This window comes from Maylandia zebra, linkage group LG20 (assembly GCF_041146795.1).
Source record: "Maylandia zebra isolate NMK-2024a linkage group LG20, Mzebra_GT3a, whole genome shotgun sequence".
NCBI lineage: Eukaryota > Metazoa > Chordata > Actinopteri > Cichliformes > Cichlidae > Maylandia > Maylandia zebra.
The window spans coordinates 7,060,763-7,085,864 of NC_135186.1; the positions used below are offsets into that span (position 1 = coordinate 7,060,763).

At 38.1% G+C, this 25,102-nt stretch overlaps 2 protein-coding genes across 6 annotated transcripts in view; both read right to left on the reverse strand.

Annotated features, from left to right (window-relative positions):
- The window catches only part of gpr153 (G protein-coupled receptor 153), a 41,793-nt gene extending 41,144 nt beyond the window's left edge, over positions 1–649 (reverse strand). Inside the window, exon 1 of one of the 2 annotated variants that reach the window (XM_004554094.5) lies at positions 516–649. The gene's annotated coding sequence lies outside the window, so the exon portion shown is untranslated. Of the gene's footprint in view, positions 1–380; positions 471–515 lie in introns of those variants that run through there. The other variant, XM_076878180.1, reaches the window with a different exon arrangement.
- A 5,686-nt stretch (positions 650–6,335) lies between these two features.
- Positions 6,336–25,102, reverse strand: part of acot7 (acyl-CoA thioesterase 7) — a 59,285-nt gene continuing 40,518 nt past the window's right edge. For all 4 annotated transcript variants that reach the window (XM_004554093.4, XM_004554092.4, XM_076878315.1 and 1 more), the window contains 3 exons: positions 23,441–23,557; positions 19,209–19,393; positions 6,336–6,823 (listed from right to left, as the gene is read on the reverse strand). In XM_004554093.4, the coding sequence (XP_004554150.1) occupies positions 6,725–6,823; positions 19,209–19,393; positions 23,441–23,557 (401 nt within the window). In that variant the 3' untranslated portion in view covers positions 6,336–6,724. The remainder of the gene's footprint in view (positions 6,824–19,208; positions 19,394–23,440; positions 23,558–25,102) is intronic.

Below are 25,102 nucleotides of genomic sequence, written 5' to 3' on the forward strand. Positions count from 1 at the left end.
GAAAACCGGTGTTCAGTATTGTTTAAGTTCAACCTTGTGCCTGCACAAGTACTGTATCTAGGTTACTGTCCCTTTTACTGATGCGTTTCCTGTCAATCAGCGCCAATGTGTACTAATTACCACACTTACATCACATAGATTTATTGAAGGCCTAAAAGCTGCTCGCTCTGTTAAGTTAGTGTGCTGTATAATAGTTGACAGTAGCCACCGTAATAATTGTCATTCCATCTTTCAATTAGGCCACTTCTCCATCCGCATTTTGTCTTTCAAGCGTTTTAATACCAATAAAATCCTCGATCTATAGGTCAGTTCTGTACTGCGGGTCCACAGGAATGTCACGTTTCGATTCATAAATCCAGAAATACACTTTTTAGTATCACCTGTTCCTGCTGCAGGACACCACCTGTTTGGATGGAGCTCTGTTGTTCTCTTTGTTTTTGTTTGTTTTTGTACACCTAAGCTAATCACCGGCGAGTCTGACGTAATTATAACCAGCTGTGCGGGTCTTGGCTTACCTTTCACGAAATGTTGAGGCTCCTGACTGCTCGTTGTTTCCGGGGGATGAAGACTCTGTCGGTCATGGCTTCAGGTCCGTTGAAGTGGCTTCCAAAGCATTTCCATCCCTGAACTGAACAGCGTCGGGAGTATCAACAGCATCAGGTTAGAGGAATGACCTGCGAAATGAAGGATGAGAACCCGAAACGGCACATCACCACAGCTGCACTCCTCTTTTATCTTATTGCCCTCTTTTGTCTCGCTGACTGTGGAGGGGGGGAAGATAAATTATCGAGTAGTTTGGCAAAATATGTCACTTTCTTTTCCACGAAGCGGGCGGTCGAGCGATAGCACGAGAACTAAAGTAAAACGGTTTATTTTAGCTGAAAGGCAAAATTCTTCTTCTGTTTTCCAACACTGACGAGGCGAGCGACGGATGAGGCATGACTGCTGCGCGCTCCCGACAGTGTTGGCTCGTTCTCGTGCAGACGCTCCGTGGTCGTGGGAGTGAACCGCAATAAGAAATAATTCATGGAAAAATAGGTCGGTATTTTACCAGAGCAGAGCTGCTGTTGCGTGCTGAACATTTTCTTTGATTTTTTTTACAGGCCCTGCAACCTCTGAATGAACATCAAGAGCTTACTTTCATCAAAGGTCTCATTTGAATGAGTTAAAATAAAGATCTGATGCAGTGCAAACAGAAAGGGCATTGTTTTAATAGCTTACTACAGTTGAGTGTGAAAACATGCACGAAATCTAATAAATGTCGTCATTCTTAAGACTTTTCTGATGGATCTTCTGTTATTTATATCTCGCTGATGCTCTTTTTTTCCTTCATGCCATTCATGCTCCTTTTTAAATGGGTCTTTTAATTGACATTATACGACTTGTTACGTAAGCCTCCTTCCTTGGATGATTCTGTAAGAGCGGCTTTCCTCCCGCAGGGTGAAGATTGTACCCAGTGAGAAAACTGATAGGCCCTACATGAGAGAAGAGACACAGAGGTCCCTGTTTCCCTGGTTTTTGCCACTATAAAGATTTTTTTTCATTTATTCACCGGATGGTCTGAACAGCAGTGCACAGCTTCCCATTCATTAAAACAGATACACAAAACCACACCTGGGAGCTGCCCGTGCAGGGCACAGCCAGACTGTTCAGTGATGAAGTACGTTTTAAAAAAGCTTCTCCAGACACTGAGTCAGGATTTCTTCACAGCTAATCCAGTCACCACTTAAAGCACCTATGCGTATGGCTCACAATTTAGTCACATTTTAAAAGGTAGTCATGTTGTATTTGAAGTATTTATTTTGGACCAGCTTTATTTTTCTTAGTCTTGCCTTTGCACACGCACATACTCCATCAAATAGTTAACATTTCTCAGATTTATTATCCAGACTGTTGTTTCTGTTGCACTATGATCTGCTAAATTAAAATGCAATCCTTGCAGCTGTAGTGGGGTTGTTTGTTTTTCACCAACTGAGAATTTCATAAAATTCCCATAAAAGAGCATAAATAAGAATATATTTTATATATATTTATTTGGATTTGGGACAGATAAAGTATTATCTTTTGGTAGAGCTGCTACTATATCAATACAAGTCAATATATAAGTCCTCATGTTGTACTTCTGTTTGACAAGTATGTCCATACAAGCAAATCATAAGAGCAAGTAATCAAAAACAGTGATTTATCATGCAGAAAAAGCTTGGCCTGCTTTGCTTCCTGCGCTGCAGCATGATATAATGCTCATTCAGCTAAGCTTGCCAACATTTTAATTTTACAAAGCTTAGCTGTATAATTAGTTTTTGCTACAATTTCTTTCACTAGTTTCAGTGCTACTGTTGCAGATCACGGTTGCTGTGTAAAGCACCAGGTTTTAGGAGACTGTGATCCAGAAAATCATCACAAAATAACTCTATTTTACTGGGAAAAACTGGAGATTTCATTTAAAGCCTGCCTGGCTGACTGAGCGCCCATGTTGCTCACCCTGTTGGATTTTACTAGCTGTTTCTAGAGATGTGGCTGAATTCTTGACTTGAACTGGAGGTAATTTAAGCAGCCTCCAAGTTGATTAAAAATGACTATTCATTTTTAAATTGGAATAGGCAACAACCATTTGCTATTCCAAGCAAATGGAATTTCACCATTTCACAGTCAACCTGTGAATATAAAAACTGCTTTGACTGCATTTCTTGACCACGTAAAAGAAAGAAAGAAATAGCAAAAGTTACAGCTAAATCGGTTCACTTACAGCTCATAAAACATTTGCGCACAGTGCGTGGATAAAGAGTAAAGAACTATAACTGTGTAAACACTACATTGTGTACATGTTTTATTTTGTAAAGGTTTGGTAAGGGAATGATTCTACATTAACTGAGTCTCCTTGTCTGTGTTAGGTTTTCTCGAAACTTCAAACAGCAGTAGCAGAAGAAAAGGCACATTTGATGAAAAACACCCGGAGAAGATTTCAAACACGATAAAAGAAGAGAAGCTGATTGTGTTATGATTCATGGGAGAGAAGAGCTGAATAGATACATCACAGACAAATCTAACTACAAGTGAGCTTAATGAAAGCTAATACAAACTTCCAAGATCATTCTAATCCTTTTTGAAAAACAGAAGAAGTACAAGGAGGTCAAACAGAAGGTAAACAGATGAGCAAAGAGGCAAAACTATGTGCATGCTGTTCTGACTGGACACAGGTGACATTAGCGAGAGCACGGCACACAGTCACATGAAGAAAAGGAAGCAAAAACAGATAATCAGTATGTGGCTCTGGGTGGTTTTTGCCTAAAAAGACTGGGAATTCTAAAATATTATGGCTTCTACTTGGAGTGCAGGTGCTGTATTAAAGAAAAAAGAAAAATTAAAGAAAAAAAAGGTGGACCTCACTAATGTCTAAACTGGTTTCAATCCTGCCTAGAAACAGGGGGAAGCAAGTCTTGATAATAAGACAGGCAGTAACTGAAACAAAAAGGCAGGGAACAGAGGAAACTACAGGAAAGCACACAAGTCACTTGAAAATAACATTAGAAACAAATAAGGGATACAATAGAGACCGCGATATGTGTGCCTGTGCGTGCATACGTGCAACCAGTATATATGTGTGTGTGTGTGTGTGTGTGTGTGTGTGTGTGTGTGTGTGCAAAAACACAGAGAACAAAGAAGAGGAAATGAACAAAATGAGATGGCATGTGCAAAGTAAATGGCACAATTTGATTAACAAATGTGTCCAAAGCATAATTTTAGAGAACAACAGTGTTACATTTGAACAGTGTGGCTCTGCTGGAGCACACCCAAATCTACCTTTACTTCACAGAGTCTTTGGTATGTTCATTATTAACTTGTCAGGGTAAAATGAGTCAGGACTGATTCAGTGGGTGCAGGAATTAGCAACCCATTTACAACACTACAATGGGCATCAATTAATGCTAGGCTGTTGGCTTGTGGAAAACAAGTCCAGCTTAGTTTGAATAATTTGTGATTTGATTTGTGTAACAAAATCTGGAATTTGTTATTTTGTGTTAGTCATGAAGATGCATGCATGTGTAACCTGTTACTGATGTTGTTTTAGACTCAAGTAAACCCATTATCAGTACTGGACATGGCAAGGGAGCTTGAGTTTGTGTGATGCTAGGTGACCTGGAAGTAAAAAGTAACAGAAGGCATTCCCGCCCACTGGCTTCAGTGTCACTGGGCTGCCCCAACTACCACCATCAGCTCCAAGATATGTAGGCACAGGCACAGCATCTTTTTAATACTTAATGCTGTTTTCAATGTCCTATCAATATGCTCTCTCATCTTTTCCAGGGTGGCCACCACTCTGTGCATCAAAGTTTGTGTTCCTTACACTCAAAGTTAGCCAAATTTAGTTGCACCCCAAAAGGTCCACTGTGGCTGTAAAAACAAAAAGGGAGGTTCCAAGCCAGACAAAGCATGATCCATCACCTACTCCTCCGCGAGGAAAGCCCTGCTGGCTCCAAGCCCAGATTACACAGGATGGTTGAATGTAATGCTCATAACTCAGTTCTTTGAAAATGTTCCAAGGAAGAGTTTTTTTCAGATATTTTGCTGTTAAAGTCTTTTGTTCTTACACATCAGCAGCTTTTGCCAACAAACTTAGCAGAAACGTTGCCTCATGCAAATATTGACAGACATATTTACAAGCGTGACCATGAAGTGCAAACAGCACATTGTTCAGGTTACTGAGTTTTGTCTCACGTGTGAAATCAAGGCCTCGCTGCAAGAAAATGACTGACGAGAGATTCTTGAGCTGTGAGCACAACGAGCAGAAAATGCAAAGGAGGCCACTCAGCAATAAAAGCCAAGAGTCTTCTGAGCACCACCTCGCTTTATCATTTATCCTTTGCTCAAAGTACTTAATGGTTCTTGTGCCGCACCAGAGGATCATTCATCTAAGTAGCCTCTGCACGGGTATACAGCGTTGAGAGCACTGCTGTGCTTTCATTTATATATGACATGCAAATATGTTATCAGATTTTGTCTTTCATTCGAATTTTTCTGTTATTCTCAGTGAGAAAACAAGTTTGGCATATAGCCTCATTCAGTATCACTGTTTTTAACATATAAAATATATACTGTAGGTTTATGTCAGTCGGACACGGACTTTATCTTCATTAAAAGCACACTGTTGCTGTTGCTGCTAGCTGAAAGAGAAACATCTATTTTAGATAATGACATTGTCATGATACTGTACGTATGGCGAATGCTTTTCAATGAGTTCATATTTCTCAGAAGTCTCGTCTTACCATACTGTCTCACTGTATCATCTTCTCCCTTCCTGTGCTCGCCTCCTCTCACAAGACGCTTCTGCATAACTAGGGTTAAAAATAGATATAGCCCCCAGTGCAGCTTGGGCCTAACTTTATTTTCATGGGGGAAATGAAAAGCACACATACTCTGCTGGCTGGAAGGACAGAGGAAAAAAATAACAATAACCTTCATGATCCAATGACAAATCATTTTCTGTCCATGTCAGAAAGGCAGTATGAGGAGGAATAAAGGTCCAAAGAAAATAAAATTTACAAATGTTTAGACTTTTGTCACTGTCTGAGCTTCTACATTGGACTTTAATAATCTTCAGTTTCACTTTGGTTTTGATCCGAAATTAGTCCCTGTTGTCCAGTGCGCAGCCCTACCTACACCTCTTGATGAATCTGATTCTGATCTAAAATGAAATAAAATGCAAAAGAAAAAAAAAGAAATATAATACCATGGTATTTATGGCTGGTTAATGATCACAGTGTTCAATCTTGGCTTGGCCATATAGTCATGGCCATGGTAATATTGATTTCTCACTGGCCCCATTTATCTTTCTGATTTTACCTTGTGCACACACGCACTTACAAAGGACACATGGAAAGACACTAATAGAGACTTTTTTTTTTTTATCCAGTTCACTTTGTTTATCAGACAATGATGAATCCTCAAATGTCATCTGGAGACTAAGAGAACAATACGGGTACAAGAAGCAACAAGGGAGACAGACAGGTAAATAAAGAGAAACTCAGGAGCAAGAAAGCAACATTATGGGAGAATGGAATTGGATGAGAAGAGGTCGTAATGAGAAAAGGGAAAAGAGAGTGTGGTAAGGCATAGTGTGATAGACGGGCAAAGCAGGGTGAGAGCAGAGAGGAAGTGGGAGGGGGTGATGTGGGAGAGATGCAAGTTGAGTCAAAACCCCCAAGCTCCCCTGATTTCTCTGTGAAAGACACAGTGCTGAAAAGATGAATAGCGTGTGCCCTCTGTGCCAAGGCATGCCCAAGACAAAGACATCACCATCATCAAACTAGCAAGGACACAAGGCGAGAGCCCCAGACTAGTACTTGGATCTTTTATTCATTATTACTACTCACTCGCTTATTCATCAGTTTCCTTGTGCTCAGATTATCACTTTAAACTGACATGATAATTAAGTCTTCAGATCTTCCACAAACAAAATAGTACTCTTCTACACAGAGACAGGAGACAGTGATCGAAAAAAAAAACAGTCTTCATACGTCATTAAAATTCTCTCCAAAATAAATTATGTACTCTTACATACATATACAGTATATGTGGATACTTTGGTGTAGCACAGGAAAAAAAAATCACAGGTTCAGGTTCAAGAAAAAGCAATAATCATAAAGCAGAAAATGTTTACTTCATACTACATATTGTGTGGGGTTATTGTATTGTTGCTGCAGGTGTTAAATTCTGAGTGGCAGCGTCACTGGCCACGCATCTTATCTGACAGCCTTTTTTCTTTATTTTGGAGGTAACGTACTTTCCCCTCGTCAAAACGTCTCTGCTCATCCTCGCCTTCAACCTAGAGGAAAAGAAAATAGACAAAAATATTTGTTTCCAGACACATTTATCATCTACACACTGGAATGTTTCCCCTCTAATTATTATATTAACCGTGGGCATGAAGCTCTGATCTAATTGACTTGACAGTGCTGCTGAAATTGCCATTCATCTTCTAGGTGAAATATAGAACAAATGCGTCTGACTCTAGGCTTGTAAAGACCCAGCATGATATACAAAATATATGAAGAAGACTACATATAAGTGAAGTTGAGTGAAACCACATGTGACATATGCAGGACATTGCCACATATGAAATTTCTGCATTTTAAAGGTGTGTGAATGCATTTATTTCCAGCAACACATTTTATATTAATGCAACACTAATGGCAAGACTGAAGAATGGTGATGAGTCAGCTGATCAGGTTCATGAATCCATTTTTTGGTCATAGTAACAACATCTACTCACAAGGTTAGACACAACCTGATAAATAGGTAAATAATGCTGTAGAAGTACATAAAGGGCAATTCCGGTAATGTGTGGTGAGTGTTAGCCTCTCAACTCATGTCATCATCTCATCAAACCTTCTCTTGACCAACCTTGACCGCATCCATGATAGTGTGTTCTATGTACAGCGCCAGTGCAGTATTATTGATGTTGCAGGCATCTGGAAACACTCTATAGATTTACAGCTGTTATGAATCATTTTTACTGTTTAATTCTGTGCAGTTGTTTGTTTTGAAGCTAAATGTGGCTGCTGGTTTATAGGAGTAAGCACTCGATATTCTGTACAGTTTAATTTGACTGTTGGCCAACCTTATGATTTGCAACAATACCACCACCAGTGACCATGTCACACTTTCTTTGAAGGTGCTGACTGATTTCTCCTTACCTTATCTTCAAAGCACTGTAACAAAGCAGGGTACGTGAACATGTTTGTATTTCATATATAAAGCGTACTGTTAGAGCTAATGACATGTTCTGATGGAGGCTCTTTGCTGCGTACACACCAGGTGGTTGGCAGATTCAAGAGCACCTGCCACTCACACAAACAGGGTGCAAAACTGACAGATGGCACCTTAAATTTAAGGAGAGAGCAGGGTGGTAACAAACATGACAAAACATAATGCCGGGGACAAGCCCAAGGGGGTCATTACTCAAATGTGACGAGAATATTAAAACAGTGGCGCTGAGCTACAAACACAACACCAGTGGGAATATCTTATCTGTAGAACAGGTTCAGGAGCATACAGCTGTAATATTGGTGTGTTTGTTGTATGGCAGTTATATAACAGTCAACATACTGCTCAGTCAGTTTTGCTTTTGCCATTCAACTGAAAGTAATGGATAATTCCAGTTCATTGAGTTTGAAAAGAGAGAGAGAGGGGGAAAGAACAAGTTTTTCAGAAAAATAATATAGACACATATAACATACAATATCTGGGCGTCATGTAATATAACCAAGGAACTGACAAGTCATGACCATAAAAATGATTGCTTACGTATCTTACATATTCACATGCTTAATGCCTGCTGAAAACCACATACTGTGGTTCTGTACATAATGTAAAATGTAAACGTGGTTCTGTTCAGTCAGAATATCTACACAGGTAGGTGAATAGGCTGCAAAAAAAGTGAAAAAAAAATTAAATACACAAATAAAATTATTTATAATTATATAAGGTATGTGTATTTATATAAGTGATTACTGGTGTGATGAAGTTCTAACTGGATTGAGATGGGTTACAGACTGTGAGTTACAGAATCAGGCAGGGTGGGTCAGATCAACTCTAAACAAGCTTAGCCACTGCTTTACACCCCAAACAGCAACCAAATGTAGTGCACTGTGATTGTAATGACCTCATATATGCATGCATACACTGTTGAACAATGCTGATCCCATTTTTTAACTTTTGCATCAAATGTTCCCATGTTTTACAAATTTCAAGGTCTGTATTTTACTACTAAAAATACTACTATTACTACTACTGTTACTACTGTAGTATGATTATCTTTCTATAATGCAATGACACAATTAAAAGGTTTTGAAATGTTCTAGCAAAACTTTATTTATGTAATCCATTTCTTAAAGGTGAAAAAAGCATGACTTAAGTTGCATTATTAAAAAATTAATTATTAGACATAAGTAAGCACAATTAAAACAAAATTTGAGTTAAGGACCACAAATAAAATGAAATAGTTAAACGCAGCCGTCAGCAGTAAAAAATGAAAATAAAGAATTACCAGAGTAAATAAAATGATTATAAGCAGAACTTATGCACACAACGTTCTGCTCCTTTATTAAAAAATACATTGCAAAGTTTACTATATTTAAGTGTCTGTACATTAACTAACTGTTAAACGTACAGATGCTCCAGCGGCATCTGTAGCGTCTTAACTGGTATCTCTGTGTTGGCAAAAAGTTAACATATTATCTTTTTTGTATTCTACAAGCTCCAAGTCTATCCCAGCCACCATAGGGCGAGGCGTAGGGTAAACCCTGGACAGGTCGTCAATGTGATGCTGGGCTTATTTCTGACGTATCTGTTAAATATCTATTCGCATACTCTATAACCAATGAATTTCATTTCTATTCATTTGTAAATATGTGCCCCCATATATACAAATAATTTTTTATTTAGTGGTTATTCATTTTCTTCACATAAGACAAATATACTGACATATATTTAATTTTCAAGTCACAGTTACTCAGTTAAATGGTGTTTCCTTCCTCGCTGTTATACAGTTTATTATAAAGGTGGTTATAAATGGTTGCCTGTTGCAATGTTGGAAGGCAGACAAATACACAAACATGACCTATAATGTCATAATTCCTTTTGTCTAACTCTGTGGACAATCTATTGACTAGCCTAACAATTCATTAAGTGCATTAATGAGACAGAGGCATCTTGCTCTATCTAGTTAAAACTTTGAGCTGCGCAGGGAGCTGCATTATAGCATTACTGAAATAACCCCCAACAAGGTGATTTAGGATCCTAACACCAATTAGAGGCTTATAAATCATCCTTCTTGAACAGGCTGGAACAATCCAAAGACATTATTGTTTATTTATTTAAGTCTGAAAAACTGCAGCCATGATATCAAAGCAAAAGAAAAAAGGTTTACATGGTGAGACTGTTTATGATCAGACAGAACTGTAAGGACGTCAATTTAATTTAAAAAAATGAATTAATATATTTTATTTAACTTTTTTAAAGAATAAAAGTTGTACTAGTAAATAGTAAAAATCCCTCTTTTTAAAACCATATCGATGTACGGTTTGAGATGAGTTAGCAAACAGCAAAACGAAACTGTATACCTTACTGCTGCTGATGAATCATAGCTGCAGACTGTCTGACAATGACAGCTAAAAATGATGCTGGCAGGAAAAATGTGAGCTTTGCTGTCTGCCTGAAGAAGAGATTTATGTAAGCTTTGACTATTAACATATCAAAGGTTGTTAAACTAAAATAATAATTATTATAAAACATTTTTAACGTGCAATTTTTCCTGCACAGCTTGAAATTGATTTGAACTAATTACATGAATATTTTGTAATTGAATAATTGATTTATATTTCCAGACACCAATTTATACATTCAGCTCACCCATCCAGTAAAAACAAATTCCTGATCACTGTTCAAACCTTGTTTTTTTAGCCTTATTACTTAATAGTCAATAATTACAATAATAATATTACTAATAATAATAATATGCACATATGGCCGGTGCACATCCATCTACACACAGTACCACAGGTTACGTGTGTCATGGGTATGTTAACCATTATGTTAATTACATTTGCATAACTCCATGAGGCAATTCATTTTTTATTAAGGTCCTTGTTGTGTTCTTAAGTAATTTGTCTTCACTGCAAATATAAAGCAGAAATATCCTTGCAAAAACCAGCATGCTTGTTATATTGTATTTAAGGCAAATGCCTATACTCCAGCAGTGTCATGTGACAATCACTACATGTATTGGCATTCGGGTAAACTGAACCATTTCATGTTTCATCAAGGTTATTTATCTTTACAATAAGAATGATAGCTGACCCTAGCTGATTCAGTGTCTACGGACTTACAAGAAGCTTTTTGGTTAACAGGGCTTTCCCTAAATTCCCATCTATTCTGTTCATAAATCAAAGTATTGAACAAACAAAAAATGTGATTGTGACTGTTAAATCATCATTTTGTTCAGCATAACAGTTTGTCCTTGTGTTGGTGCTCACTGAAAACTCAGAAAATTACTCATCCGTTATTAGTCTTGATCATCAATGACTTACCAGGCTGGCATTGCCATTTCTTGACCCATGCTGTTTATCTGCATATATAGATATGATCAGGTGAAACATGATGAAGATGATACTAAGGTTACTAAGGCAGATGATCTGATGTTACAAGCCCAGAAGATGAAGAAGAAGAGGAAAAAGAAGAATTACTCTCAAAATCTTCCAGTGAGATAACATCAGAGCCCAGAACTTTGGCTGATTGGGTCAAACACCCAGGACAGATGTTTCACCTGTTGTTAATTAAATCCACTCGGTGGACAGCTGAATGGAGCATGAAAAACCAATACGGTGTAAATGTGGAACAGGGACAATACATGTAAAGGAGATTTGCTCAGACAATGCCAGCAAAATGCCAGGTGGGTTCTGTTGTGTTGGCGCGAGCTGCTATTAGAGTGGGCAAGGGGCATCAGTGGCACTGGCAAATGTCACTGTGTAAAGGTAGCACAAAGCTGTAAACAGCCAGCACAAGACAAATAATAGAATGAGCCTGGATACTAACCTATATATCTGTGTGTGATAGAGGGACCGAGAGGTATACACAAAGGATGACATTTTAGACAAAGATGAAAGGTATTTCATTTCTAGTCATAAAATGAATCCTTTTATATCAGCCAGGCTCTTCTGGATGGTGAAAGGAGCTCTTCCAGTGGATCTTTTCATTTAGTCATAAATGCTTTGAGTTTTTTCACTGCAGCTATCTGATAATACAGACATGCCAAGTTCTTATGGGCTTCATCGCAGCTTTAGCAACACCAATGAAGAGTCTGAAGTATACAGCCTCAGTTGGATCCTATTTTTCAGCAGTTTACTAATGTAAGATAGCGGACAGAAATTATACTGAACTTTCTACTGTAGTATGAAAGATCGATCAGGTAATTTTGAGGAAAAATACAACAAAAAATAAATTTTTTCATATCATTTTTTTCAAATTCACTCTGATGACAATTTTAGATCTGAAAATGATCAGTTGTTGCTTATGTAGCAGTTTAAATACTGGGTTTAAAGAACAAGTAATTTGCAATTACAAGAAAATTAGAAGTGACACTGATCTCTATCAAAGATTTTCTGAAAGGAAAATTTAAAAGCACTAAAATACAAGTACTGAAAAGACTCATGTCATAAATATGCTAAATTACTCTTTCTAAATATAACAAAATTATACTTTTTCATTATGATTTAGTATCTAATTTTGAATTTGATCTCAAATTAAGGCAACAACATGACAATACAACATCACAGACAAAACTTATCACCCTTTTAATCTTCTTTTGGGTGCTGCTGACAGACAGATGTTTATCGGAAAGTAATAAAAGTTGAATAACTTTAACAAAAAAATATCTAAATAATGTACTGTCAAAGAGAAAACTGGGTTTCACTGAACTGAAGAGAATTTAGTTCGAACTGTGAACACACAATATTTAGTGTATGAGGTAGAATGATAACCCCCTGATGTGCACATTTAGCAGTGCCTAACAGATGCAGGCATGATCTGGGCGTTAAATTTAACGGGTGTACCCGTTAACACGTTTCTGATTGTCTTAAATGGGAGGTATCTAAAAATAAACGAGCATCACTTCATGTGAACTACATGAGGTTGTCATGACGACCAGGCTTGTTTTCGTGTCAAGGGAGGCCAGCTGAGTCTTTGCCAGCGAGGAAGGAGGGAGATGGAATAGAAGGAAGAAGGAAAAATCAGAGGAAAGATGGAGCAAGAAGGCAAGAATAAGAGAGATATAGTGAAACAATACTTAAATCAATAAATGGAGATATGCAATAAAGAAAAACACACATACACAAAGACACAAAGCTTTTCTTTGTTCAGCAGGGATGAATGGTGGACCTATTAATACTGTATTTCTACTAACAATGCATTTTTTGTGCTTGCTGTTTTGACCAAAATCCTGGCCTAGCATGTATATATACTATATTTCAGTAATTCCTTTTCAAGATTACTGTTATAGATAGGCAAGGCATTCCCCACTATCCTCTGTGCGCCTGCTGTCCTTATGCCCCACTTCAGCATAACCCACAGTATGCTAACATTAGTGACAGCCCAGCTACACATACACACACTCCCACCGTCCCTAACTCCCTAGTGAGCTGAAACTGAAAAATCTAAAAATAGTGATTGCACTGAGCTCATTGGCAAGAAATCAAGAAAGGGAAAATGGGAGGGAAAGCACCTGCAGTCAAAAATAGCAGAAGTCATGTCGATCAGACTATTTATAGAGCTCAACTGGGGCAAAAGCTGCCATGAAATTATAATAAGTGATGGTTTGAGCTTTCAGGAGTGTTTTCAGTTTAAATTTCAGCAGTACTAAAAAAGGACAAAAAAAAGAGACAATTGCATTATAAACATAAAAGAGAAGCAGGGAGAATCACCTTTTTTTCTTGGTTGTTGTTTGTTTGTTTTTTAACAAACGGATAACGGAGAACAAAAAGAATCAGAGAGACAAAAGAGAGGTGAAATGCAATCTTGTAATAGACACTGCTCAATAAGACTAGGGGAATACCAGATGGCCACAATATAACATAAAGTCAGTTAAACAAGGGTACTAATTCATAAACCATTGTGAATCAGTTTCACCTGCTTTGGTGCAAATGACAGTGACGACAGACGCGCTGGAGAGATAAAAACAAGGCTGCGTAAGCAGTCCAGCTCATACATGTTAGCACACACACACACACACACACACACACACACACACACACACACACACACACACACACACATATATATATGCTGTCCCAAGAAGATGGAACGTCTTGGTTTGAATGGTCCGCAGTTAACGTCTCATGCTACCAGTGTGCTTTCTACATTTTATGTCCACAGAACAGACGATTTTAAAAGACTCTAGTTGTAGTTCTTTTTTATAGCCTTTACCTACTGAAAAAGATCAACAACTTCAGCAGAGACGGAGAAAAATGACAGAGGTATAGGTTTCCATAAACATGGAAGGTCTCTATGAAAGACAAATAGATTTAGTCAAGGTATTGTTATTATTATTTAGTTCTGAAAGCGCACACTTGGGTGTCTTTGTCATACATTTTAAAGACTTACAGCAGCCAGTCCATTTTATCAGAGTGCCTTAAAGTAACTCAATTTATGTAACAGTACATGCAGTCATTAGTCTTATTCTACTTGCATGCAGAAAAGTTTACTCATTTCAATCATTCCTGGCAAAATAATACACAGCCAGAATAAGTAAGAGAGAAACAAGTTTGTTTGTTTTATAAGGATTTTCAGTATTCCCTGATGAAAAGGGCTATGGGGCATTAGAAGACTAAAGGTATAAGAGGAAGCAAGTTTAGTATTTGGGGAAATGAAGCTTAATTAAATTTTATGCCAAGCCAAACAAGCTTTTTTTTTTTTTTTTTTTTACTTCAGTGAAAAGGTTAAAAACAACAAGCATTGCACTGTTCATGGGTAACAAAATTACCCATCTCTAAAGGTCACATTAAGTTGTGGTCACGTACAGGAGTATTTTTAGCTGATACAGTGACTTTGAGGACTCTTGAAGTAGCAGTCTAAGTAACACCGAGTAATAACACAATCTGTCCCACTGTTGAGCATTGGTAGATAGCTTTTGTTATGTTTAGTCAGAGCCAGGGTGGCTGCTTCAAGGTTTCCACTCTTTGTGCCAAACTAACTGCTAACTGTCAGACACGTTTTGTGTAATCACACTTTCATGCTAGCTCAGAAGAAAAGGTTTTAATTCTCTGGAGGATCTTTAACACAGAGACAGTAAATACCACGGCTTACTATTTCTGGGAAATAGCTGATGATACTATTTTGTACCATGCAAAAGTCTTGAGCCAGTCCTTGTTTCTTTATGCTTTGCTAGGTAAACCTGGCAATAGGTGCAACGATTTACTGAAACAGGCAAATGTACATGTACATAAGGCAAAAATAGAGTTTGTACGATTCTAACAGGCTTGAAAGTCATTGTTTGGTATGACACCTATATTTCTATACAGCCTGAACACAAGAGTTCTTTTAATTTTTTAAACTAGTCTACAGAAATAGTTCTCTAGTCTTCTCGAAGGACATTCTTATTTGGATGCTGTGTGTGTTGTAGACACTGTATATTGTATCTCCTCCAAAGACACTGATGACGACTGGACCCAAAAATTTCAGATTTATATTTTTCACTCAATAAGAACTGTTGCGACTGATTTTCAGTTCTGTTCTTTTAATTTTGCATACAGCCTTTTCTCCCTTAACAGGGGCTTCCTGACAGCCACCCTTTCACTGAGACCATTTTTGATGAGGCTTCACTGAACATTAGACATAGGCATCTTGCTCCTCTCCTATTTCCTTTGTTTTCCACTTTTGCAGTTTCCCCAGATTTTTTAAGGACACACAGCACACTAATGCTAATAATATTTGGGGAATTAGCTTGTTAGTGCCAAAATACTATTTTATCCCTCTCAAATGGTACAGGTCCCAAAGCTTTTGCAGTTCATCAACCCGACCATGTTCAAAAAGTGAACTTTTTTTTTTGCCTTTGCCATCCGAAGGTCATGACAGTGTGACCTGACAGAAAATGACAATGAATCAAGATTTTTGCACAGATTTGACCTTTTAATGGCATGTGGTCCTAAGCTCGATCAGCTGTTTCAGTTTTCAATAAATTGCATGCTCGAAAAAATGTTTTGTCTCACTCCCATTTCTTCTTAATGCATGTTCAAGGTCTACTTGGAACCTTGTTAAGATCCTACCATGCAAAATATGAGTTTTTGCCATTTTTCAAGTGGTCTTAAACTTTTGATTGGGACTTTATAATCGTTAGTATTTTAGAGATACTGATTCAACAAAAGAACTGGAAACAAATTATGTGTTTTTGTGCCTAAAGATATCATTTAAAATAAAATATTTGCTATTTTGTTTGGTGTGTGTAGACAAAATGCTTTATTATGTCGATTATGACTGATTCACAGGTCAGTATTAAGTTACCAAAAAAAATAAAATTCCTCTAAAAACGGTCGGCCTATGTTTATTACTCAACACTATTTTAAAAATTACAAGTCTGGCTCTTTGGAAGCAGAATATAAAGAAATGAGGGGGGAATCAAGACTTTTGCACAAGACCTTTTATGTGGCCAAAATGTAAGGATGTGGAAGCCAAATACACAAAAACATTTCACTTTGGTAGGTGGAAAGCCTGCATTTCGTCCTGACACGGCTATGGACTCACTTTTGGTTATTGTGATTTGACAAACCATGGGTTTGCATTTATGGGAGGGGGTGTTACGGCCCTAGCCTCTCTCTCTCTCCTGAAGGTGCCTGTGTGGGCGTGTCCCACTACCTCCCCTGCCTGAGATGCCACCTTTCCCTCCTGTACAGCTGACTCCCATCAGCAATTAAGGGTATTTAAGCCCAGAGCAGGGTGAGCTCTGGGCCAGAGTGCCATTTTGTGTGGGTCCAGCTAGTGAGCTGAGTGTCTTGTGGTGTTTCCAGCTAGTGAGCTGTGTATTGTGGTTTCCAGCTAGTGAGCTGCGCTTTCCTTTTGACTTTTTGCCTTACTGACCGACGCCTGAGTTTTGTTTGTTTCTTTTATGGTGATAACGGCTTGTCCGTCTCTTTTAGTTGAATTACTTCAATAAAACTGTTTTATTTAACTGTTTTGCCTCCCTGACTCCTTTTTCTGACCCGGTCACTTTTGTTACTTCCCCCTCCCCGCCTAGACCCCTCAGGGGAACGTAACAATCCTTCCATTTTGATTTGTTCTGCTCACAATCATCTGACTTACGATGCTTTTTTTGCTTTTTGATCTGTTTGTCTTTCCAACTCCCACAGTCCCATCTCTCCTGTTAGGGAAAATTTGGGTGTTAATTGGACTGATGTGTTGAACCTTATTTCCTGCACATGACGTTTCTCGTGTACACACCAAAGACCAACAATTATGAAAAGGTTTACTGCCATCAGTAGAGTCAGAGTCAATCTCATCTCATGCTTATGCCTCCAGTAAATAGTCATAAAGCCAGAAATAGCACCGATCGAGCCTTGTCCTCCTCCTCTTGCTCATATAAATAAACATGCACGCATTTGTGCTCAATGATCTGTTCCATGGATGTGCACATTCACAGGCAATGCTCATTCTAACACATGCAGACCTGCACACAAAGGGCTCGTGTTTGTGTACATGCACTTTCTTCATAACTCATTCACACACGCGTTTCTCTTTTGCCCTGCCCTTGTTTATTTGACAAGCTACATCAGATCCCTGGCAGCCTAGGCTCCATTTAGATTTCCATTTATAGTGTTGAGGATGAATTATTAAAATCACCAGGAGATTTTTTAGCCTCTCTTTTGATAAAATTGAGGTCTGAATAGAAACTACAATGAGTGTAATAACTGCTACAATTCCCTCCTATTAAAACAAAAGCAATGAGCAGCTTACGTGAGGCAGAAAACCAGGTAATGAATGCATGGAGGGAGAGGCAGACAATGGGCAAACCAAATGCAGGTTTTGTGAAATGGAAATCAGGGGACTGACAGACACTTTTGAAAAGGCCAACCAAAGGCGACATGCATTTGATGAACACTTCTATCTGCAGGGGCATCATCAGAGAAGTCTTGAATAAATGTGCTGTGGTTTATAAAGGTTTATAAAGGCTAACACTGCACCTTCAACTGTGACCTGATGGTCAAATGAGTCACTGCTGCACTTGTGGCATGACAACACACCTATAACAATCCTTTTTCACGCTTCACTCTCAACCACAGCAGCTTTCTTCCTGCAAATTTCTTATTACACGCTCATGGTACTTGAAACATGGAAGGACATAGTGTCATGCACTACTGTCTTGCAGGCGGGAGTTAAAATGCATTTTTGTAGAATACATGTGTTATTTTCAAAAATCAAAGATTTATTATTTCTATTTGTACTTATTATCATACTATTTGTTTTCTTCTTTGTTCTTCTGTTGCTAGTATTATTGCCTTTGGGGTTTTTTTTTTCAGTATTCTACAAATACTTCTAGTTTAATTATAAGTTCTGGTGTAAACTCTATGAAATTTGTACAAGTGCACTTGAGGGAATAATGACCCTAACCCAAATTTGAAACTGCCCACCCATCTCAAGAAAATGGAGTGCAGTACATCATTAATAACAACAACGACAACTCAAACAAAACATTAAGTAGAATTTGAATTGCTCAGTTACAAAATATGGAGTGAAAATCTTAATCACGACACTTAAAAATAATGTGAACCTTAACACAAACTACATTGCTTTGTTTAGAATATGGTTTTAAAAGCTCCTCGCTTGTGTAAAATTGCAAAAAGATAGCTTCTCATTAATATTAATGACTTAAACAGATGGCGCATGAGCTCGGTGTTTGCATAAAAACAAGGTTTGGATCGTTATGTGTTGGAGAGCCTGAACAAACAGCAGGCATCTCTCTCCTGTCTGCAGGTAAGCATGCAGTCTTTGCTTGCTGGCAGTAAGTGCTGAGTCAGGCATACTCATCCCAGAGATACTCATCTCAGAGATCTTGTGGGAATAAGATCATTCAGCCCTGCTCACTGCTGAAGGATAATACCCAAACACTATGAGGATTTGAATGCTTTCTAAAGAGTCTGACATGTTGAATTCCTAAACAATGGGCAGTATCTTTGAGCTTTCCAAAAACCATGTCTGTGAAGACAGTCTTTAATATATAATCTTAAAAGTATTAGTATACTTTTTCATATTTGTCATTTTTTTCAGCTATCTGGAAAATTTTACAGTGGTTTTGGATCAAAGATCAGTCTGACCCAACTCAACATTTTCTATATATGAAGGCTCCATTGATCCAGTCTTGTAATGGCCCTTTTACATGTCACGATAAAGAAAAATTACTAATGGAAATGTTATCAGCAGTTAGAAGAGACCGAGCTAAAAATAACTAGCCTTTAAAAGATGATATCGCAGCAAAAATGCAATAAAATCCATGCCTTGATTATTTTCCATTAGAATACTGTAAAAAAACAGACTTGACTGTCAGTGTTTGTGAATGTAATTACTCTGTACTAAGGGATATGGATATAAAATAAAGTATAACATCACAAATTATGTATCAAGGTTTTAAAAGACAGGCAGACTTTAGAAGGAGATTGGACGATACCAACCTTAAGGGCAGGGACAGGCAGGGGCTTATTGTCCTTGTCCAGGGAGATGAAGGTGAAGAAAGCTGAGACAGCACGATATTTCCCCTTCTCTGCCTCCACCACTGAGGACGCGTCTACCAACACCTCAATCTCCATTGATTTGTTACTGACAAATGTGAGTCGTCCCGTCACCGTCACCACACACCCTTGGGAAGAAGAGGAAAAGGATATTGAGCACTCTGATTTTCAGTGTTTTAAAATAAAACCTAAATATGTTGCCATTTAGAGACATTTTCATTTTTTTGATCTTTACCATAACATTTTCTACTATTTCTCAGACATAGCAGTTATTTTAAGGCTTCACTTAGTCTTATAAAGGTGAAAAAAAGAAGTTGCACAAGGCATCAGGTTTTCACAAAAACACAGCATTCCAACCGCTACATCAAAAATACTGAATAATGTAAGTAAACTCATACTAAATAGCTTTAATTACACTGAATATGATCTATATAATAAACTAGCAGAGGAAGATTTCAGCTCTGGTCTTGCAGTCTCTATCACATTGTTGCATCATGGACTTTTCGAGACAGGCCGGCGACCTCTGGCTAAAAGCTCACGCTGAAGTAATATTGAAGCTGCACTTTCTCAGATATCTAATCAACCAACTGTCTTTCACTCAAAAATGTGCTCTCTACCTTTTGTCACTGCAGCGAGGTGGGAAAAAAAGTCATCAAATAATATTACAGAGCATTGTTGATGTATTTCATTATTCTCTTTGATGTGCCTGTACTGTAATATTACTGCAGTTGCCATAGAGACAAGGAAAGAAGGTGTTACTCCTGCAGTCAGGAACAGATCGCAAGTATATGAGTGAGATCTTATAAAATAGTCAAAGTCCTAAATAATAAATGATGCACATAAAAAAAGGGGGGGAAAGGCTTTTATCAGTGTATGAGCTGCAAAGCACTCTGACACGATGACAACAATACAAGAATTCTATCAGAATTAGACTTGACTGTTGTTCAGTTACAGATCTCGTATTCATGCAGGATACTCTGCAAAATTCATGGGTATGAGTTCGGTTTTCTTGACAAATAAGCCTCTGTTGTCAAAAGATATGCTTATAGAGTCAATAATTAGGCTTTTTGCAGTAAACCCAGGTTTGTTACCCTAACCCATCCATCCATCCACCCTCTTATCCAATTCAGGATCACAGGGGCCTGGAGCATATCCCAGCTGTGACAGGTTGAGAGGCCATGTACACCCTAGATAGGCTGTCAGGCTATCACTTGGCTGACACCAAGAGACAGACAAGCATTCACGCTCACATTCGAACCTAGGGCCAATTTAGAATAGCTAGTTACCCTAACATGAATGTCTTTGAAGTGTGAGAGGAGGCCCAGAGCGTGTGGAAAGAAAACACACACAGGAACAACGAGACTACATTTATAAAGCAGTTTTTAAGGCTTTAACAAACAAACTTTTTGTGTTTGTTTTGATTATGGTTTTCTGTGATGCAGCCTAGAACTGAAGTACTGAGGGTAAAAAGAAAAAAAATGGAGATGGCAAAGAAATGCAAAACTGCACACAGGTTCAGAGTAGGCACACATGAGACAATAACACAGTCAAACTTTATGCCATGCAAAAAATGTCCAAAATCTTAAATTACAAACAACAAGAATTCTAATGATATACGGAGCTTAGCAAATTGATTATCACCACCAAATACAAGGTTTAAGCCACAGCTGCCTTAAATTAACAGTATTATTAATTACCAAAATCACTTTTAAGTTTCTGTAATGTTTAATCCAACAATATGCACAAGGTCTTTAATCAAGTTGAGAAAATTCAACTTTCTAGATTTTTATATATGTTAAGATGACTATTACGCTATCAATATCACACATTCAGTAACCTTGGATGCTGAGATATTTAGGAAACGGCAACAAGGTGATCATGAAAATCCATATGGGTAAAGAACTTTAAACAGATAATAACGTGCAGTAACTGCAGTGAGGTCTTTTCAGCATACCTGGCAACCGAGACCACAAATTTAAAGCATTTCATTTCTCTCTTGTCGACTGACCTTTAGAGGATTTTTTTAATGCTCCCATGTGTCAAGTCTCATTTAAATAAACTACCTCTTACTAAGATTTATTAGGCTCAGTGAAACAACCTCTGCTCAGTGACATTACACAAAAATGAGGCTTGATGATGGGTGATTTTGAAGACCTTCAGATTAATGCAGAATGTAGCTCTTGACTTGTGCAGCATTGGAGGTCAGCCAACCAAAACAACTGGCAGAGTCCCATGTCTGAAGAGCTGATAAAGCTAATCTGCTTTGATGAAGGTACCCAGTCCATGTCCAGGCTCAGTGCTGTGTGCATGTAATGTAATACCACACAACAACAGATTTGTTATTTTAGCGGATGAAGATGGATGGATGGATGGATGGAGTCTAGGCTTTTCTATTAGTCTTTTCACTGACTAACAAATAGCACTGAAGACAAAAACACATTTGAGTGTCTTTCCACGGGTCTTTTTTTTTTTTCTTTAGCTAGACAGTACATGAAAATGTCGGGGTTTTAACAAATAATGCTTTCAATGAAATGAAATGTACACTTAATAAACAAGAACAACATTGTGACCACTCACGATGACACACTGGTGCTTTTATTTTTTCTTCTGTATCACATTTTCACTCTCACCATCAGCGCTCCAGTCCCTGTCTCTGAAATGTCCTTTCATCCAACCTTTTGAAGTTTCAAGCCTTTCTTCTCATTATTTGTATCTCTGGTTGTTTTGCTATAATGGATCACAGAAAAGACCCCTGCCTGAACCCTCCTATGGTACATTGACTAGTATATTATCACCAGTGCATCCTCATCAGTGCCTCAATATTTGAATTATTAAGTCTGCTTTTTTTTCTATAATTCTGGTGTTCTTTGTGTCTTCTGTGATTTTTCAAAGGTGGACCTCTGAGGCAGTTCAAATCAGTTCTTATCTATGGTGCTTAAAGTGAAAAGTCCACCGTCCTCTCAGGTATCACAACTAGGTAAATTTTTGTAATTTTTCTACTGTATTACCACAATTAAAATTAAGCTATCCAGATGTCTGGCACTTAGTGACCAGGACCTTAACAAGACATTTGTGTGTTCCTTTATATATTTATGTGGCAAAGGTTGAAATGCTAGCACCAAACAGTTGGGAGCAATTCAACTGTCAAAAGAAACAGTAGCAAGATGAAAATGCATAAAAATAAAATGACAAAATAAATCCAGAGGTAGAGACGACAAAGCTAGTGGCTGTTTTTTAGGATCCTTTTTGTTTTGATACTTATTTCCATTATTTCCCTAAACTTAACTTTTTTTTTTTTGCCTGACCAGCTAGAGCAAAAATGAGAACTGTAGAAGTGACATAACCCCTAAGTCACAGTGGAGCCAGGGGAAATCATGTCAGCACTAACTGAACTGTGAGGACAGATGAAGGTAGCAAGTGGAGCAACTAGGGGCAGATGAAAGATGTGGTCATGGATCTCCACCACTCTGTGCTGTTCACCCCCCCCCCCCCCCGAACTGAACTGAGGAGGTTGCAGTTATACTGTATTGTCAGACATGTATCATACGTATGTCTGTTATGTGTGCCTTTTTTAGGAGACTATGTTCCTGCCTTCTTAGAATTGCTTTTATTATGACTGTCCCTGAAGGACTTTGGATAAGCGAACTTATCCAGGAAGTCCTGGCAATAAATTCTGCACTCCAGTGTTCGACTGGACACATTTTCCAACTGAAATATCAAAGGCTACATGGATAAAGGTATTTAGAGGCTTAGAATTTGTTCATCTGAACCTTTCAGACTGTGAGGCGCTTACAGCAAATACAGTATAAATAGACAAAGTTTGGTAATGGAAAATAGTTAGGTCATTATTAACAGTGGTGTGTGTTTCCAGATGTAGTGGCAGCTCTACAAAACACAGTTGGCCTTGAATAGCAACCGTGTGACAGCTGTTAACGTTGGCTTAGTTGATTTAAAACAGCACCGCCAGAGGCTAAATTGAAAAACGCTTTAGAGTTTCCATTTTATCATCTCTGGTCAAAAGGCGAGAAAACGTTTTGCAGCATTCCTCTTGGTAAAGCAAATGGACAAGACAAAAAAAAAAGCAATAATCACGCAGAAATATCTCCCTGCATCTCTGGATATTTGTAAGTATCAGAGATTTAAAAGTATGAGTGTATTCTCTGTGTTATCCTCACCTTTCTTGATCTTGCGATGGAAATTGATGGCATCCACTGAGGCAGTGACAATATTGGTATTGCAGTGACGAGCTGCCACAATGCCAGCGACCTCATCCATCAGCTTCATGGTCACACCTGTGTCAAACACACACACTTTTAATTTATTGCATGCAGTCCAGCCAAAAAAGAAGCTGCGTAGATAACCCTTTTGCACCACATTTTCTTACTCCACTGTGGCTCTCTTGAACAATAAGACACTAATGACACCACCCGTCCATCAGTTCTGTAGCGATGCTACATGTGAATATTAGCTAATGTGCTCCACTCTCTGCTCAAGCTACAAAATAGCTTTGTTATTTGTGAGTAATAAAAATACATTTTCAGGGTCAAGAATGAAGCAAAACTGACCAACATGTGATTGTGAGCCTGTACAACCTGTAGCATCCAGCACTCTTTTCATCCCCAGTGAAACTTGACACTCGCTTGTCTTTAAATCGACAAAAGCTTTTAAAAGAAAATGTAGTCATCAAGCTGCCGCCAAGTTCGAGACACGGTTTCACTGAGAAGAGATTATTGGATGTGGAAGCTAATGGGATTCCTAATGCAATTAGAAAACTATCCACCTAAAGTTAAATGCCAAATAATGAACAAGTCTGCTTGCCATTTTCTCAACATTACCTTTTCTTTCAGACGCATTAGTCTAATGTGTATGAGCTGACTGTCTACCAGAAGTGTTTCCAGCCAGCTCACGGTAAGCTGAAAGATGTCATCAGGGCTCAATTAAATAAAAGCCATTATTAATTTTTACGTTTCCCCCATGTTTGGTAATTCTTCAAATTACAGCTTGTTTATCCACTGTAAACAACATATAATGAAAAGACAAATTGAAAAAACACTTACAGACACTACACGGGTCATTTGTCTGCACCATTAAAACAGGATAAATGATATTACATTTTTATTTACATTTTAAATTAAAACAGGACAGAGTAACATTACCAAAACCTATTTTTTTATGTTAAATCTAAGTAACAATATTTTCTCAAATTAGTACATACAAATACTTTACAGGCAGTAATTGTGCCATTTTTCCTTCATTGCAATGTTTGACTGTATACAATGACCACTGGTCCTGCACTGCTTTTTCTGAGGCACAGTGTGAGTCTAATAAAACGGGTATAGTAAAACTCACTACTGTATACATTCAGACAAACTGGCAAACTGTTTATACAGCCCTGCACATAATGAGTGTCCTAAGAAGCCTGAAGAGATTGAAGAGTGTAAAATTATTATTCCTGCACAAAACGTCTGAACCGGTGTTGGCCAGGCAAGAAGCACAAAGTTAGGAAAAATTGCCGTCTGGCTAAGATCTAATTTCCAGTAAAACTGCAACGCGTCGTTGTTACTGTTACAGATCAAATAAACATTAATTAGTGAGCTACAGTCACGCTTCAGGCAGAGCCAGTAAGCCCTGCGTGTTTGAAACGCATACAGAGATAAATGTTTGTGTTTGCTGTGAGCAGTCAATGTGTTTAGCCCAATCTTGGTAAAAACAGGGTGCTTGTAAGTATCTGGAACACAACCTGCACAAAGACAAAGAGCTGTTTCTCAAGAAAATGAAAACATGTGGTCGTAACACATGTGAAGAAGACTTGGATAGATTGTTTGCCGCAGTTTGTT